Below are 18,995 nucleotides of genomic sequence, written 5' to 3' on the forward strand. Positions count from 1 at the left end.
CGGCTAGAGCACTACCCCCAGATGCCAACCCCTGTGCCAACCTGGAGCAGCTGCAGGGCGCCCTCTCGCCCGAGTCGATAAAGTCCCAGGTGGTCACCCCGTTTGGCGCCTCCTTCTTTGGCGTCACGCTACTGGGCACACTGCATCTGGGGGCACAAAGAGAGGCGTGAGGGCGCCAATCGTGTCACTGCACATCAACACTAACAATCCCACCGCAAATGCCAAGAGATAAACAGTGTCTGTAGCTGTGCCCCGGTTAGCCAGCAGCCTCTCTAGACACTCACTTGTGTTGCAGTTGGTTGAGATAACACTCCATCCATGCCTGATGCACCACCTGATTGGTCAGTTTCTTCCCAGAATGCTTTGGGCTGTGGTTGGTGGCTCCAATGGCCCTCTCCTGGGCAAGGAGGATGCTGGACACTGTCACAAAGCCACTGTCTGCTGAAATAATCAACAGATTACATTATTCACTGGAGTTTGTTCCCTTTGGCTGTGGGTGGATGTCTTAAAGGTGCACGGCAGAGACACTTTACTAGGACTCTTGAGATATTGAGAAATTGCAATCGGACACTCAAGAACAACTGCAGCTACAGTACAGCATCATTAGTTTGTTTGTATCAGCTGTTTTATTTCTTAATTTATTAGATATTCATCAAGTAGACTTCATTCAATGTTGATTATGGATGATTTTATTGCATTTAGAGTTGGGTTATGGATTGCAGTTGTTTTGCTGTTGTGCAAGTAGAGCTGAATCAGAGTCATTTTGGGTATGTAATTATTCAGGGCCAAGTTCTGGAGTTTATGATGATGATATGGTGTGGTGGTAGAGGCATCCAGTACCTGAGCAGGGCTGTTCAGGTGAGGTGGGCGGAGTGAGGGGGATGCTACAATGGGAGGGGTCTCTGCTGAGCCCCTGGGCTCCGGGGGCAGGTTGGGGCTGGTCCACAGGCAGGTCGCCATGGGCAACCAGCACAAAGGCTGCTGGGTAGACCATCCTCACACCACCTAGAAGAAGATGAAAGAGTAGTTTAAATCCCCTCACACTCACACAGATGCACTCATATCCACCCCACACACTCCTTCTGGGGCCAATACACACTGGATTGGTTAATCATTGTGTGGCCTACAGCGGCTGGCTGGTACTGGGCTTAGGGAGGTCCGATTTCAATCAGTTCTAATCAATGATGAGGGGTCAGGCATCCAGTCGATGGGCTTGGCAGCCAGTCAATGGGCTGATTACACCATGCTGTGTATCCGTCACTCCCTGGAGCTTCACTGAGCTCCTCTCTTCTCCTATCCCTGGAGCTTCTCTCATCTTCTCCCAATCTCTCCTCTTCCCCTCCCCTCTTCCCGTCTCCTCTCCTCCTCTTTCCACTCCTCTCCTCCCCTCCCCTCCTCTCCCCTTCTCTCCTCTAGTCTTTCCTCCTTACCTCAATGCACTCTGAGAGACATAACACTTCTCCCTTGAGAGCACTGGATCCACCACTAATTAACCACCTCCAGTATCATTTAGCCTCAAACAGACAATGAATGTGCAATCAAAGCTGAGACTAAAATCGATGAAGAGCTGTTGTTCTCTGTAGTTCCCTCTTTAGGTGTGATAATGATAATACATTTCAGTAACACCATATCAAAACCCTTTGCCAATAGCCTACTGTCACCCATAGCCTATTGTTCATGCGTGTGCACTGAGTGTACAAAACATTAGGAACACCTCCCTAATATTGAGTTGCATCCCTCCCCCCTTTTGCAGCATCAATTCGTTGGGGCATGGACTCGACAAGGTGTCGAAAGCGTTCCACAGGGACGCTGGCCCATATTGACTCCAATGCTGTGCGTCAAGTTGGCTAGATGTCCTTTGGGTGGTGGACCATTCTTGAAATACACGAGAAAAACCCAGCAGCGTTGCAGTTCTTGACACAAACCGGTGCGCCTGGCACCTACTACAATGCCCTGTTCAAAGGCACTTACATTTTCTGTTTTGCTCATTGACCCTCTGAACGACACATATACAATTCATGTCTCAATTCAAGGCTTAAAATCATTATTTAACCTGTCTCCTAACCTCATCTACACTGACTGAAGTGGATTTAACAAGTGACATCAGAAATGGATCATAGCTGGATTCACTTGGTCAGAGCTGGGAGGATTGTCAGCTGATGTGGCGCACCTGGGCATGCTTAGCCTGCAGGCTATAAAGGGAGGCCACATCAGCCAACAATCTCTTCCCTGACTGGCAGGCTGGCTTCCACCACCTTTAGTGTTCTTGTTGTTTTCACCATACAACACACTCTCCACACATCCACACACTGTATACACTACTGATCCTACAGACGTCCACAGCTTGTGTTACATTTTTGTATTTGTTATTAATTAGTTGAATAAATGTATTCGTTTTTACATTTAAGTCATGCGTGGTCTCCCTTTGTTGTTACGAACTATGAGCCAGGTCGTAACAATGTATATACAGCAAAGTGTGTACATTCAATTACATTCAAAGGTAGCAAGCAGGGCCGGCTCCAGGCATACGCAACATAAGTGGTGGTTCCCGAGTGGGAACTCAGTTTAGGAGTTTAGGAACTCAGTGGGTTATAATTTACTGTTGAGAGTGAGAATAGTAGAATACACAAGGTGCAAGTTCGAAATTTGGTTGTGCATCAGCAGTTTATCTCTTGTTTTGTCAGTCACTGACAGTCAGTCAATCAGATAAAAATGATTGGTAGGTTAGTCTAGCTAGTTATCTAAACTTACAGTAATCATGGCGGAATACTGACCAGGGCACATGTCCAGGGGCCCTGACATCCAGGGTCCCTGACCTCCAGGGGGCCCACATTGATTTTTGTTAGTCACTCTCACTCAGATATGACATAAAAAAGGCTAATATTTCTCTATACCCCATGGCAAAAAATGGGCAGATTTTCAGGAAATTAGTTTAAAAATAAAATACAAATGTGCCCGATTGGTGGGGGGCCCCACAACCAAATCTCGCTTATGGTCCCCAAAAGGCTACAGCCAGCCCTGGTAGCAAGTGTTTTAAACGTTACCATACATACCTACGATGACCTCGACGGCCACATGACTGTTGGGGTCAAACGGCAGGTCAGTGCCCTCCCTCTCCGCACCCATGCCCCCCATGCTGGCACCTCCTGTTCCCCCCTCTCTATGGCACTGCAGCACCATGGGGTAGAAGTAGCTCCACTCCTCCATCAGCTTCCTCACAGCTTGGTCACTCATCTTATAGGCCTGGCCCGTCAGAGAGCCCGACAGACCATACGGACTCAGGATCACTGCAGTGGCAATGGGTGGAGGGATGGACAGACAGAGATAGAGTCAGATAGATGGACATACAGATGGGATCACAGACACATATATAGGTAGATGTAGAGACAGATAGGTAGCAGTAGAGACAGACACATAGATAGGTAGATGTAGAGACATACACATAGATAGGTAGAAGTAGAGACACACATAGATAGGTAGAAGTAGACAGACACATAGATAAGTAGCAGTAGAGACAGACACATAGATAAGTAGCAGTAGAGACAGACACATAGATAGGTAGCAGTAGACAGACACATAGATAGGTAGCAGTAGAGACAGACACATAGATAGGTAGCAGTAGAGACAGACACATAGATAGGTACAAGTAGACAGACATAGATAGGTAGAAGTAGACAGACACATAGATAGGTAGAAGTAGAGACAGACACATAGATAGGTGGCAGTAGAGACAGACACAGATAAGTAGCAGTAGAGACAGACACACAGATAGGTAGATATAATAGAATAGACAGTCAGAGAGAGGAGCACAGATGTGCAGGATATCAGAAAGGACCGCTCATGTTCAGATTCAGAGATGTGATAATACACATAGTTATGACATTGATGCTCAGGTTAAAACAGAGGCGGGTAAAGACATCCAGTGTGTTGGCTCTTACGTCTCTCTCTTACCCTGGCTGTTTCTCACCTTGTACGGGGGCTGAGGAGGTCTGGGCCAGGCGGATGTGGTCATCAGTGATGTGGTAGGCAGGCTGGTGTTGGGCAATCTCTACGCTGGTGCACACATTACTCTCCCCATGCAGGAAGAAGGTGAAGGAGCACGATAGGTGCTCACTATAGACAGAGAGAGAGAGAGACACAGAGACAACGTCAGTCACATACAGTCCCTATGCAGTAAATACTTTTCACTGCAGCGAGAGAGACAATATAGAGACAACATTTCTGGCACTTTGCACTAAGTTGCTGTTATACCATGTAGTTACTATGGTAACAGGGATGGCATTAGCTCCCCATGGTAACTACTGATTAGTAATTGTGAGCTGCACATTTGTACATACAGTATACGTAGATGAGAAAACAGACTTAATGTGTCTTTGAAAAAACAAAGCTTTTCATAAAATCATATAAGCTTATCGTTCATCGTCCAACATATACGGTAGGTCCTTATTGCAGGAATAAATCCTAATTTCCCTATGATTGATTAAAGTGACATAATGTTTATGTATGGCTTCTACTCTTCAGTATACTTCTTGGTACAGTTTATTACGGTGGTCTTTGTTTTATCACACATGTAATAGCTAACCCATTATTGTGATCTATAACTGAGGGTGGGCAGGACATCATTAACCACCAGATGTTAATGATGTGAATTTTTAATCTATAAACCCCATCGCCTGTCTAGCCAGGCTTATAAGCCAGCAGACAATAAACTCAGCATGTAATCTCCATGTGATTACCGTGCTGCCTAGTGCCTATGCAATACCTCTGTACCCTGAAGAAACTGGCCTATGTTAGAGCCGTAATGGATCATCAATTCAATACAGTGGCCACTTCCAAAGCCACACACGGGCTATTTTGGAATAGAACTAATGATAATATCTCAGTGTCTGTTATTCACTGTTGATGTGGCCTGAAGATGGCGCTGAGTGATTGCGGAGAGAGACCTGTTTCTTAGCTACATAAACATTCCTCAAGCTCACCAAGAAAAACATACCATCATAACAGCAGGCGGTTCCAGCACTGCCATCCAGACTCACACACTGAGGCACACACACACACACTTCCTGATGTTCCGGCTGCTGCATCAGGCCATGAAACTCAAACTGGCTTCTGTTCTACAGTACTACATCTCCCATCTCAATAATTTAGCTCTCTACAGCACATGTAATATATATATATATATTTTAAATAAAAAAATCTGTCGCTCCACTCCACCCCCTTACTTAACGCCACATGAAGAGCTATTTATAGCCGTGAGGGGTGCCTTCGGGGGATAGTCTGTAGTGAAGAGTCCAGTCCAGCCCACCAACACACACACACAAATGCACATATTCAGCCAAGTTGGACCTATTGTATGAAAAGCATGTGTTGTTGTCTGATGCTGCTTCCCTATGGTGACTTTGCATCACTGCCCAGTGTGAACTCATCCATATGAGTAGACAACAGGCCTTTGGGATACAGTCATGTACAAAATAATGCAATACGATTAAAGTAGTTCCCTTTTGGAACAGAATCATGAACGACAGTAAGTATACTTGGACGGTTTCCTAAATTGTCAGCTCCAGTTTTAATATTTCTAATTTCTATGTGGCCAAATTAAACAATTACTTAAGACAAAATGTTTCTCTATTTGTATTGTTCCCCTTAGTTTCACACACTGAAAATGCTTTATTAACCAATCATAAATACAATCTATAACTTTTACAACTGTCTGATACACTTTCTTTCACTTCTGGAGAGTCTCCACTTGGACTGCCTCTATACACTTTTAATACGCCATGTGTAAGGAGCTCCCACAATGTCCTCCTCACATGGGTCATCCTATTTACTCAACAGTCAAGCCCCCTATTTATACTCAAGCAGGAGACAATCTCCTGGGGTGCTCTTTTTTTTTTACGAGAGCCGCATACAAAAACACACATTAGTCCTTTCCATGACTCCCCCGTGACCCCTTCTCCAGAACGCAGTCAGAGCAGGAGAGGGAGGGAAATCTTCATGAAAAATGTTCCGACATAAAAAAATCACCGCCCAGCTCACTAGCTGGCTTCTCCCCTCCCTCCTTGTCTGTACTGAGCGGGTGGAACATCCAGCAGTCAGAACACTGGCTGCGTCTTTTCATATTTCAACATTGTGGCAGGGGGGACCTGAGCTGAAAGTCTACTGTACAGACTGACTGGCTAACAGCACCTTGGTATAGTTTACCTTGGTAAATCAACTAGAGCACATACAATGGTTATACTGTACCAAAAAATTATGTCCACAATATAGGGGATGATAACAGTAATGACAATGTACTGTAGGTAATCACAACAATCATAATATAATGTTTTGCTCCATTTTAGACAACAACACAGACTGAGTACGTTTACATGCACAGTAATATTTCGATATTAAACTGATTGTGGCAGTAGGCAGATTATGCAATAGTCATGTAAACACCTTAATCTGTTTAGCTTAATCCAAGTACGGTCATAATCGAAGTAAGCATACACTGATTAAAACACACGGTTTTCTGAGCAGTCTTTCAAATGATTAGGACATGTAAAGACCTTTACCTTTTACTGCAGTGGGCTAAATCAGGGTCTACTTTGAAACAAAAGTATACACCTCACACACATGGTTATGAGCTTAAAAAAAGAAGACACCTGTATCATGTTAAGTTTAAATGTATTACATTTTGAGTTTGCATTACAATATTCCACTTCATATACACCACAGAAGACTGAAATATAACAAAACCGTTTGAAATAGAAACACCGGATTTTCAGCGTAAAAATAATAATACATGTTTATAATTATGAAATTATGAAAAATATTCATAACGTTCCACCCATGAGGCCACTAGGTCATTTTACAGTTGGAAAGGCTACTAGGCGTTCCAGTGGTGTATTTGATCTGCACATGTGCTAGCACCAGCCGAGAGCCTCCCTCTTTAGCACCAGCCGAGAGCCTCCCTCTTTAGCATGAGGGAAGTGAGTTCAGAACAATTGAATGTATGAGTCTTAGAAGTAACTTTCACATACAAACTTTATATCTCCCAACTCAGAAGGAAATATGCTTCTCAAAAATAACATGGTCGATATGCAAAAAGGTTTATTTTGATTGGTGACTTTCTGCATTTACCAGAGTGCCATCAGGTAGCCTGATGTCAGATGCGTCCATGTAAACAGGATTATTATCATCGCTGCAACGCCCGTACGGACTCGGGAGAGGTGAAGGTCGAGAGCCATGCACCCCCCAAAACACGACCCTGCCAAGCCACACTGCTTCTTGACACACTGCTCGCTTAACCCGGAAGTCAGTCGCACCAATGTGTCGGAGGAAACACCGTATACCTGGCGACCAAAGTCAGTGTGCATCCCATCACAAGGAGTCGCTAGAGCGCAATGGGACAAGGACATCCCGCCGGGCCAATTGTGCGCCGCCTCATGGGTCTCCCTGTCGCAGCCGGCTGGGATCGAACTGTAGTGACACCTCCAGCACTGTGATGCAGTGCCTTAGACTGCTGTGCCACTCGCGACAGTGCCTTGCAAAAGTATTCATCCCCCTTTGCGTTTTTCCTATTTTGTTGCATTATAACCTGTAATTTAAATGGATTTTTATTTGGTTTCATGTAATGGACAACCACAAAATAGTCCAAATTGGTGAAGTTAAATTTAAAAAATGACTTGTTTCAAAAAAAAAATGTAAGAATTTAAACAGAAAAGTGGTGTGTGGATATGTATTCACCCCCTTTGCTATGGAACACCTAAATAGGATCTGGTGCAACCAATTACCTTCAAAGGCACATAATTAGTTAAATAAAGTTCACCTGTGTGCAATCTAAGTGTCACATGATCTGTCACATGATCTCAGTATATATACACATCTGTACTGAAAGGCACCAGAGTCTGCAACACCACTAAGCAAGGGACACCACCAAGCAAGCGGCACCATGAAGACCAAGGAGCTCTCAAAACAGGTCATAGACAAAGTTGTGGAGAAGTACAGATCAGGGTTGGGTTATGAAAAAAGATCAGAAACTTTGAACATCCCACGGAGCACCATTAAATCCATTATTAAAAAATGGAAAGAATATGGCACCACAATAAACCTGCCAACGGAGGGCCGCCCACCAAAACCCACAGACCAGGCAAGGAGGGTATTAATCAGAGAGGCAACAAAGAGACCTAAGATAACCCTGAAGGAGCTGAAAAGCTCCACAGCGGAGATTGGAGTATCTGTCCACTGGACCACTTTAAGCCGTACCCACCACAGAGCTGGGCTTTATGGAAGAGTGGCAAGAAAAAAGCCATAGCTTAAAGAAAAAAATAAGCAAACACATTTGGTGTTCACCAAAAGGCATGTGGGAGACTCCCCAAACATATGGAAGGTACTCTGGTCAGATGAGACAAAAATTTAGCTTTTTGGCCTTCAAGGAAAATGCTATGTCTGGCGCAAACCAAACACTTCTCATCACCCCGAGAACACCATTCCCACAGTGAAGCATGGTGGTGGCAGCATCATGCTGTGGGGATGTTTTTCATCGGCAGGCACTGGGAAACTGGTCAGAATTGAAGGTATGATGGATGGCGCTAAATACAGGGAAATTCTTGAGGGAATCCTGTTTCAGTCTTCCAGAGATTTGAGACTGGGACAGAGGTTAACCTTCCAGCAGGGCCATGGCCCTAAGCATACTGCTAAAGCAACACTCAAGTGGTTTAAGGGGAAACACTTAAATGCCTTGGTATGGCCTAGTCAAAGCCCAGACCTCAATCCAATTGAGAAAATGTGGTATAACTTAAAAATTGCTGTACACCAGTGGAACCCATCCAACTTGAAGGAGCTGGAGCAGCTTTGCCTTGAAGAATGGGAAAAAAATCCCAGTGGCTAGATGTGCCAAGCTTATAGAGACATACCCCAAGAGACTTGCAGCTGTAATTGCTGCAAAAGGTGGTTCTACAGAGTATTGACTTTGGGGGGGTGGGTGAATAGTTACGCACACTTAAGTTTTCCATTTTTTTGGTCTTATTTCTTGTTTGTTTCACAAGAAAAAATATTTTGCATCTTCAAAGTGGTAGACATGTTGTGTAAATCAAATTATACAACCCCCCCCAAAAATGTTTTAATTCCAGGTTGTAAGGCAACAAAATAGGAAAAATGCCAAGGGGGGTTAATACTTTTGCAAGCCACTGTAGATAAAATATTATATTAGAGTTTTTTTCAATTGTTAACATGCATTGGTCAAAACTGAAGTCACAATGTCAAAACTCTTCACACAGTCAGCAAAACAGAAGTGTATGTGGACCAAACTGTGAATCATTTTTCATTGCTTCCACACAAAATGCATTCAATGACCACAATCTCCGAAATCCATGAACTCTTTTCTCATTCATACTCCACCACCTGCAAAACTATATATTTGCAGCACTTGTTTTCAAATGCTAACACACTGTTTCCAAAACTATTGAAAACACATGCAAAACAAAATGATGGTAAATGTCACGCATTTCTGCAGTTACCAGACTGAAACATATAGAAAATCTCAGCAGAATATTGAATCATTCCAAACACAGCTGATTGCAATTTCAGCTGAAAGCCTACCCAAGTGTCCTGTTTTTAGTCTCGTTACCAAGCGGACAAAAGAGGATGGCTGTCACGTCAAGACCATAGAGAGCCTTTATTTTCTATGGTGGAGTAGGTCAGGGCGTGACTGGGGGGTTAGTCTAGTTTATATTTTCTATGTGGGGTTCTAGGTTGTTTTTTCTATGTTGGGGTTTTGGTATGATTCCAAATTAGAGGCAGCTGGCTATCGTTGTCTCTAATTGGGGATCATACTTAAGTAGGATTTTTTTCCACCTGTGGGTTATGGGATTTTGTTTATGTTTTTAGTTAGTGTTGTAGTCACGGTTCGTTGTTTGTTAGTTTATTGTTTATTATTTTGTCTTTGCTAAAATGTAACTTCTTTAATAAATGATGTGTAACTCAACATACGCTGCGCCTTGGTCCGTTTCTACGAACGATCGTGACAATGGCTTCAGAATGATTTACAGTCTTTTACAATGTCTAGGACTAGAGGTCGATTTGTATTATTTTTCAACGCCGATACCGATTATTTGAGGACCCAAAAAAGCTGATACCGATAAATTGGCCGATTTTTATATACATATTTGTAATAATGACAATTACAACAATACTGAATTAACTTTTATTTAAGATAATATAATACATTAATAAAATCCATTTAGTCTCAAATAAATAATGAAACATTTTCAATTTGGTTTAAATAATACAAAAACACAGCGTTGGGGAAGAAAGTAAAAGTGCAATATGTGCCATGTAAAAAGAGCTAAAGTTTAAGTTACTTGCTCAGAACATGAGAACATATGAAAGCTGGTGGTTCCTTTTAACTTCTTATGGCTGGGGGCAGTATTGAGTAGCTTGGCCCGAATAAGGTGCCCAGAGGTGTCCAGAGTAAACTGCCTGCTACTCAGTCCCAGTTGCTAATATATGCATATTATTAGTATATTTGGATAGAAAACACTCTGAAACGGTTTGAATGATGTCTGTGAGTATAACAGAACTCATACGGCAGGCAAAAACCTGAGAAAAAATCCAACCAGGAAGTGGGAAATCTGATGTTGGTCGTTTTCCCAACTCATTCCCTATTGAAGATACAGTAGGATATTGGTCATGTTGCACTTCCTAAGGCTTCCACTAGATGTCAACAGTCTTTAGAACCTTGTTTGATGCTTCTACTGTGAAGTGGGAGAGAATGAGAGGGGAATTAGTCAGAGGTCTGGCAGAATGCTAGTTCACATGAGAGCGAGCTCTGTTCCATCGCAATTCTACAGACAAAGGATTTTTCCGGTTGGAAAATTATTGAAGATTTATGTTCAAAACATCCTAAAGATTGGTTCTATACATCGGTTGACATGTTTCTACGAACTGTAACGGAACATTTTGACATTTCGTCTGCTCCTAGTGAACGCGCTTTGTGAGTTTGGATTTGTTTACAAAACCCGCTAACAAAGGTAGCTATTTGGACATAAATGATGGACATTATCGAACAAAACAAACATTTATTGTGGAACTGGGATTCCTGTGAGTGCATTCAGATGAAGATCATCAAAGGTAAGTGAATAATTATAATGTTATTTGTGACTTCTGTTGACTGCACAATATGGCAGATATCTTTTTTGGCTTGTTTGGGCTCTGAGCGCCGTACTTAGATTATTGCATGGTTTGCTTTTTCCGTAAAGCTTTTTTGAAATTTGACACAGCGGTTGGATTAAGGAGAAGTGTATCTAAAGTTCCATGTATAAAACTTGTATTTTCATCAACATTTATTATGAGTATTTCTGTAAATTGATGTGGCTCTCTGCAAAATCACAGGATGTTTTTGGAACAACTGAACATAACGCTCCAATGTATACTGCGATTTTTTAAAATGTAAATATGAACTTTATCGAACAAAACATACATGTATTGTGTACCATGAGGTCCTATGAGTGTCATCTGATGAAGATCATCAAAGGTTAGTGATTAATTTTTCTGTGACTTGGCTCTGACCTAACATAATCGTTTGTGGTGCTTTCGTCGTAAAGCCTATTTGAAATCGGACACTGTGGTGGGATTAACAAGAAGTTTATCATTAAAATGGTGTGAAATACTTGTATGTCTGAGGAATTTGAATTATGAGATTTCTGTTGTTTTGAATTTGGCACCCTGCACTTTAACTGGCTGTTGTCATATCGATCCCGTTAGCGGGATCTCAGCCCTAAGAAGTTTTTAACATGAGTCTTCAATATTCCCACCCAAGAAGATTTAGGTTGTAGTTATTATAGGAATTATAGGACTATTTCTCTCTATACCATTTGCATTTCATATACAGTTGAAGTCGGAAGTTTACATACACCTTAGCCAAATACATTTAAACTCAGTTTTTTTCACAATTCCTGACATTTAATACTAGTAAAAATGCCCTGTCTTAGGTCAATTATTTCAGCTTTTATTTCTTTCATCACATTCCCAGTGGGTCAGACGTTTATATACACTCAATTAGTATTTGGTAGCATTGCCTTTAAATTGTTTAACTTGGGTCAAACGTTTCGGGTAGCCTTCCACAAGCTTCCCACAATAAGTTGGGTGAATCTTGGCCCATTCCTGCTGATAGAGCTGGTGTACCTGAGTCAGGTTTGTAGGCCTCCTTGCTCGCACACGCTTTTTCAGTTCTGCCGACAAATTTTCTATAGGATTGAGGTCAGGGCATTGTGATGACCACTCCACAACCTTGACTTTGTTGTCCTTAAGCCATTTTGACACAACTTTGGAAGTATGCTTGGGGTCATTGTCCATTTGGAAGACCCATTTGCGACCAAGCTTTCACTTCCTGACTGATATCTTGAGATGTTGCTTCAATATATCCACATAATTTTCCATCTTCATGATGCCATCTATTTTGTGAAGTGCACCAGTCTCTCCAGCAGAAAAGCACCCCCATAACATGATGCTGCCACCCCCGTGCTTCACAGTTGGGATGGTGTTTTTCGGCTTGTAAACCTCCCCCTTTTTATCTCCAAACATAACAATTGTCATTATCGCCAAACAGTTCTATTTTTGTTTCATCAGACCAGAGGACATTTCTCCAAAAAGTATGATCTTTGTCCCCATGTGCAGTTGCAAACTGTAGTCTGGCTTTTTTTATGGCGGTTTTGGAGCAGTGGCTTCTTCCTTGCTGAGAGGCCTTTCAGGTTATGTCAATACAGGACTCGTTTTACTGTGGATATAGATACTTTTGTACCTGTTTCATCCAGCATCTTCACAAGGTCCTTTGCTGTTGTTCTGGGATCGATTTGCACTTTTCGCAACAAAGTACGTTCATCTCTAAATTGCTCCCAAGGATGAACTAATTGTTTTTGTGAGGTCTTGGCTTATTTCTTTTGATTTTCCCATGATGTCATACCTGAGCGGTATGACGGTTTATACTTGCTTACTATTGTTTGTACAGATGAACGTGGTACCTTTAGGTGTTGTTTGGAAATTGCTCCCAAGGATGAACCAGACTTGTGGAGGTCTACAATTGTTTTTGTGAGGTCTTGGCTTATTTCTTTTGATTTTCCCATGATGTCAAGCAAAGAGGCACTGAGTTTGAAGGTAGGCCTTGAAATACATCCACAGGTACACTTCCAATTGACTCAAATGATGTCAATTAGCCTATCAGAAGCTTCTAAAGCCATGACATAATTTTCTGGTATTTTCCAAGATGTTGAAAGGCACAGTCAACTTGGTGTCTGTAAACTTCTGACCCACTGGAATTGTGATACAGTGAGTTATAAGTGAAATAATCTGTCTGTAAACAATTGCTGGAAAAATTACCTGTGTCATGCACAAAGTAGAAGTCCTAAACGACTTGCCAAAACTATAGTTTGTTAACAAGAAATTTGTGGAGTGGTTGAAAAACTTGTTTTAACCTAAGTGTATGTAAACTTCTGACTTCAACTGTACCTTTGACTGTTGGATGTTCTTATAGGCACTATAGCATTGCCAGCCTCATCTCGGGAGTTGAAAGGCTTGAAGTCATAAACAGTGCAATGCTTGAAGCACAGCGAAGAGCTGCTGGCAAACACAGGAAAGTGCTGTTTGAATGAATGCTTACGAGCCTATTGCAGCCTACTACCGCTCAGTCAGACTGCTCTATCAAATATCAAATCATAGACTTAATTGTAATATAATAAACACAGAAATACGAGCCTTAGGTCATTAATATGGTCAAATCCGGAAACTATCATTTCGAAAACAAAACGTTTATTCTTTCAGTGAAATACTGAACCGTTCCGTATTTTGTCTAATGGGTGGCATCCCTAAGTCTAAATATTGCTGTTACATTGCACTACCTTCAATGTTATGTCATAATTATGTACAATTCTGACAAATTATTACGGTCTTTGTTATGAAGAAATGGTCTTCACACGGTTCGCAACGAGCCAGGCGGCCCAAACTGCTGCATATACCCTGACTCTGCTTGCACAGAACGCAAGAGAAGTGACACAATTTCTCTCATTAATATTGCCTGCTAACATGAATTTATTTTAACTAAATATACAGGTTTAAAAAAATATACTTGTGTATTGATTTTAAGAAAGGCATTGATGTTTATGGTGCTTTTTACACGAATGTGCTTGTTAAATCATCACCCGTTTGGCGAAGTAGGCTGTGATTCGATGATGAATTAACAGGCACTGCATTGATTATATGCAACAAAGGACAAGCTAGATAAACTAGTAATATCATCAATCATGTGTAGTTAACTAGTGATTATGTTAAGATTGATCGTTTTTATAAAATAAGTTTAATGCTAGCTAGCAACTTACCTTGGCTCCTTGCTGCACTCGCGTAACAGGTGGTCAGCCTGCCACGCAGTCTCCTCGTGGAGAGCAATGTAATCGGCCATAATCAGTGTCCAAATATGCTGATTACCGATTGTTATGAAAACTTGAAATCGTCCTTAATTAATCGGCCATGCTGGGCTAAACTGTGGATATTTTTTCATTGCTTTGGCACAAAATGCATTCAATGAATACATCTTTCAAATTTCATGAATTCACAACCACCACCAAAACTCTATGTACCTACAGGCCAATTTGCACATGTTTACATACTCTCTTCAAAACTGTTAAACTTAAGTTCAAAACCTAACAAAACACAACATTTAATAAGACAGCAATTTGCTACATTTCTACAGTAATACCGTATTGAAATATATTCCAAATAAAAAATATGAAATACTATCAAAACAATTAGACAAACCACAGCCGATATCCATTGTAGCTGAACACCTACAGCCAGGTGTTAGTCTTTCAATTTCATTCAATTTCACCATCTATACTAAAGGGGAAATTTTAGGAATAATGTTGTACTGTAATGTAAACATGGACCCAGCCAGAGATAGAGAAGCGGCTGACAGAGGAAGAAGAGTGGCTGGGAGAGGGAGAGAGAGAGGGAGAGGGGTACGGTGGAGGAAGACTGAGAGGAAGATCCAGAGCTGTAGTCTCAGATGAGATTAGGGCTACTATAATTGATCATGTAATAAATCATGATCCAACAATGAGAGGCTGGTCTGAGAGTGCAGCCCAATCTGCAATGCTCAACAGTGGCATCTATTGTGAGAAATGTCTGGCAAAAAAACAGGTAAGATGTGCATTCCGCAAGGGCATCTGACTGAACTGCACATTACAGAAGTAAATTGAGCAAAGCCCCCAAACCCACTTGTGTGTAATTGTTTTTGTATTTCTGCTAAGGACCCAACGGTTACCTCCCACAGGCGGGAGAGGTAGGATTTTCACTGTTGTTCAGGAAACTGCAATTGTTGATATGGTCATCAGAGATTCGGGACAGAGTTTTGGCAGACAACATTACATTTGGAAATATTCACAATGTAAGCATAACAACTATTTCTAGAGTCCTGAAACATCAAGTCAGGATGAAGCAGTTGTACACTGTCCCCTTTGAGAGGAACTCTGAATGAGTCAAGCAACTCAGGAACCAATACGTCCAGGTAAGATGACTATAAAATACAGAACTGGTTATGAACAAAACCAAACAGGGCTGAGGCACACAATGGCATGTTTTTAGGTATAATGTAAACTACAGTAATAGCCTAACTCTTATGTTGTTAGTGTTGTTAGCATTTTTTAGGTCATTGTTTTATGAGTGACTGTCACGCCCTGACCTGAGTATTCTTTGTTTTCTTTATATATTTTGGTTAGGTCAGGGTGTGACAAGGGTGGTATGTTTGTTTTTGTCTCATCTAGGGTGTTGTACTGTCTAGGGTTTTTTGTAGATTTATGGGGTTGTTTCCATCTAGGTGTTTATGTTGTTCTATGGTTGCCTAGATTGTTCTCAATTAGAGGCAGGTGTTTATCGTTGTCTCTGATTGGGAACCATATTTAGGCAGCCATCTTCTTTGGGTATTTTGTGGGTTATTGTCTATGTGTAGTTGCTTGTGTCAGCACTCGTTATCATAGCGGCACTTTGTTTAAGTGTTCTTCATTAAATAAAGAACAATGTATTCTAACCACGCTGCGCTTTGTTCTACTCCATACAACGATCGTGACAGTGACAAAGTGTGCTTGTTGGGTGACAACCTTTGCTAGTGTTATGGAATAATGAGTTTATTTATGAAGACATGTATGAAGTGTTTTAGTGCATTTTGGATGTGAAATTAACTGATGTGTCAAGCTGAAAGTTGACTAGGAGAACTGTGTAAAGAGTTTTTAAAAAGTGAATTATCTATTATGTATTATGAAATGGGTCCTAGCGATTAAAAAATAAAATTAAAACTGTAGTTTGGAAACACGGCTCAAGGAAGACAGGTTAGTGGAGAAAGAAGAGTGGCAGGGAGCGGGAGAATGCGTGGAGGACAAAGGAGAGGAAGACCAATAGCGGTGGTCTCTGATGAGATAAGGGCCACAATTATTGACCATGTTGTAAACCATGGTCTCTCTTCGAGAGAGGCCGGTTTAAGGGTGCAACCAAATCTGCAGCATACAACAGTTGCATCAATAGTACACATTTTCCGGCAAAACACAAGTGAGATGTGCATCCTTCAATGATAATCAAACTCCATATTACAGTACAATACAGTATGTTTACATTTTGAAATATATTGATTGTTTTGTGTTTTTCAGTAGGATCCAAAGGTTGCTTCCCACAGGAGGGAGAGGCAGAATATTATCAGATGAGCAGGAAATTGCCATTGTTGACATGGTAATTGGCAACAATGCAATAAAGCTGTGGGAAATTCAGGACAGAGCTGTAACGGTATTCATCTTCCTCTGACGAGGAGTATGAGAGATCGTACCAATACGCAGCGTGGTAAGTGTTCATGATATTTAATAGAACGGAACACTTAATGACAAAACAACAAGAGAACGAAAAATGAAACTGAAACAGTTCTGTCTGGTGCAGACACACTAAACAGAAAATAATCACCCACAAAAGACAGATGGGAAAAGGCTACCGAAGTATGATTCTCAATCAGAGACAACGAACGACACCTGCCTAGAATAACCTAGAAAAAAGAACATAGACAACCCACCCCAACTCACGCCCTGACCAACCTAACACAAAGACATAAAAAGAAACTAAGGTCAGAATGTGACAGGAGCGCTGGCAGACAATATAACTTTTGAGAATGTGATTATGGTCAGAACAACAACAATTGCCAGAGTCCCAGAGAAACATCAAATAAGGATGAAGCAGTTGTACACTGTACCCTTTGAGAGAAACGGTGAACATGTGAAAGAACTCCGGTATCAATATGTCCAGGTAAGATGTTTGTTCAATAACCAAACAGGGTACATTTACAGCTATGCATAATGTAAAGTACTGTAAAACTGTGGATTTACTGTATTTTACAGAGTAATGGAGATGGAAGCCAGGCAAACTGCATATACATTCATCTTTGTGGATGAAGTTGGATTCAACTTAGCAAAAACACGCCGCAGCGGAAGAAATGTGATTGGACAGAGAGCAACCGTGGATGTCCCAGGCCAGATAGGAGCTAACGTCACAATGTGAGCAGCACTGTCCAATGATGGTTTGCTGTTACACAAACCACTCATTGGCCTCCTACAATACAGAGAGGCTCATTTATTTTCTGGATGACCTGCATAATCGTCTTGTGCCAGTAGAGGAGAGAGGGGCAAGAAACTCCCCTACCTTCGTTGTTGTGTGGGATAATGTGGCTGCAGTCACAGACTGGTTTACTGCACATCCTAGGATGTCAGCACAATTCCTGCCTCCACACTCCCCCTTCCTAAACCCCATAGAGGGGTTTTTCTCTGTGTGGAGGTGGAAGCTTTATGACCAGATGTCCTTACAGGATGCCATGAATGCGGGGTGTGGAGACACTTCTCCTGAAGACAGCCAGGGTTGGATTAGACATTCCTGAAGATACTTTCCAAGATGCATCGCCAGCTGTGATGTTGATGAGAACTTGTGGCCAAATGCAGGAGAGAGGGAGAACTAGAACCCTCACAGTACAGTACAGTATGAGTGATTATACTATACATGTTGATGAGAACTAGAATCCTCACAGTACTGTACAGTATGAGTGTTATACTAGACATGTTGATGAGAACTAGAACCCTCACAGTACTGTACAGTATGAGTGATTATACGATACATGTTGATGAGAACTAGAACCCTCACAGTACTGTACAGTATGAGTGTTATACTATACATGTTGATGAGTGATTATACTATACATGTTGATGAGAACTAGAACCCTCACAGTACTGTACAGTAGGAGTGATTATACTATACATGTTGATGAGAACTAGAACCCTCACAGTACTGTACAGTATGAGTGATTATACTATACATGTTGATGAGAACTAGAACCCTCACAGTACTGTACAGTATGAGTGATTATACTATACATGCTGATGAGTGATTATACTATACATGTTGATGAGAACCAGAACCCTCACAGTACTGTACAGTAGGAGTGATTATACTATACATGTTGATGAGAACTAGAACCCTCACAGTACTGTACAGTAGGAGTGATTATACTATACATGTTGATGAGAACCAGAACCCTCACAGTACTGTACAGTAGGAGTGATTATACTATACATGTTGATGAGAACCAGAACCCTCACAGTACTGTACAGTATGAGTGATTATACTATACATGTTGATGAGAACTAGAACCCTCACAGTACTGTACAGTATGAGTGATTATACTATACATGTTGATGAGTGATTATACTATACATGTTGATGAGAACTAGAACCCTCACAGTACTGTACAGTAGGAGTGATTATACTACACATGTTGATGATGTTTTTTTTGTCATTATTATTGCAGCCCTGGAATTTCAGGAATTTGTTTTTTGTTTCAACTTCATATTTTTCACAAGTAAATTACCATATGCAAAGATATAGAAAAAATAAAGGCTATTGAAGCAAATTGCTGCATTTCTGATTAATTCCTGTTACATTTACTT

The 18,995-nt window shown here is 41.4% G+C and overlaps 1 protein-coding gene across 5 annotated transcripts in view; it reads right to left on the bottom strand.

Annotated features, from left to right (window-relative positions):
- The window catches only part of LOC112241878 (mediator of RNA polymerase II transcription subunit 13-like), a 127,449-nt gene that overhangs the window by 19,514 nt on the left and 88,940 nt on the right, over window positions 1–18,995 (bottom strand). For 4 of the 5 annotated variants that reach the window (XM_042302346.1, XM_042302344.1, XM_042302348.1 and 1 more), the window contains exons 5-9: window positions 3,968–4,113; window positions 3,054–3,287; window positions 841–1,005; window positions 285–441; window positions 42–146 (exon numbers count right to left, since the gene is read on the bottom strand). In XM_042302346.1, coding sequence (XP_042158280.1) covers window positions 42–146; window positions 285–441; window positions 841–1,005; window positions 3,054–3,287; window positions 3,968–4,113 — 807 coding nt within the window. The remainder of the gene's footprint in view (window positions 1–41; window positions 147–284; window positions 442–840; window positions 1,006–3,053; window positions 3,288–3,967; window positions 4,114–18,995) is intronic. The other variant, XM_042302345.1, reaches the window with a different exon arrangement.

This window comes from Oncorhynchus tshawytscha, linkage group LG20 (genome assembly GCF_018296145.1).
Source record: "Oncorhynchus tshawytscha isolate Ot180627B linkage group LG20, Otsh_v2.0, whole genome shotgun sequence".
In the NCBI taxonomy this organism is placed as follows: Eukaryota; Metazoa; Chordata; class Actinopteri; order Salmoniformes; family Salmonidae; genus Oncorhynchus; species Oncorhynchus tshawytscha.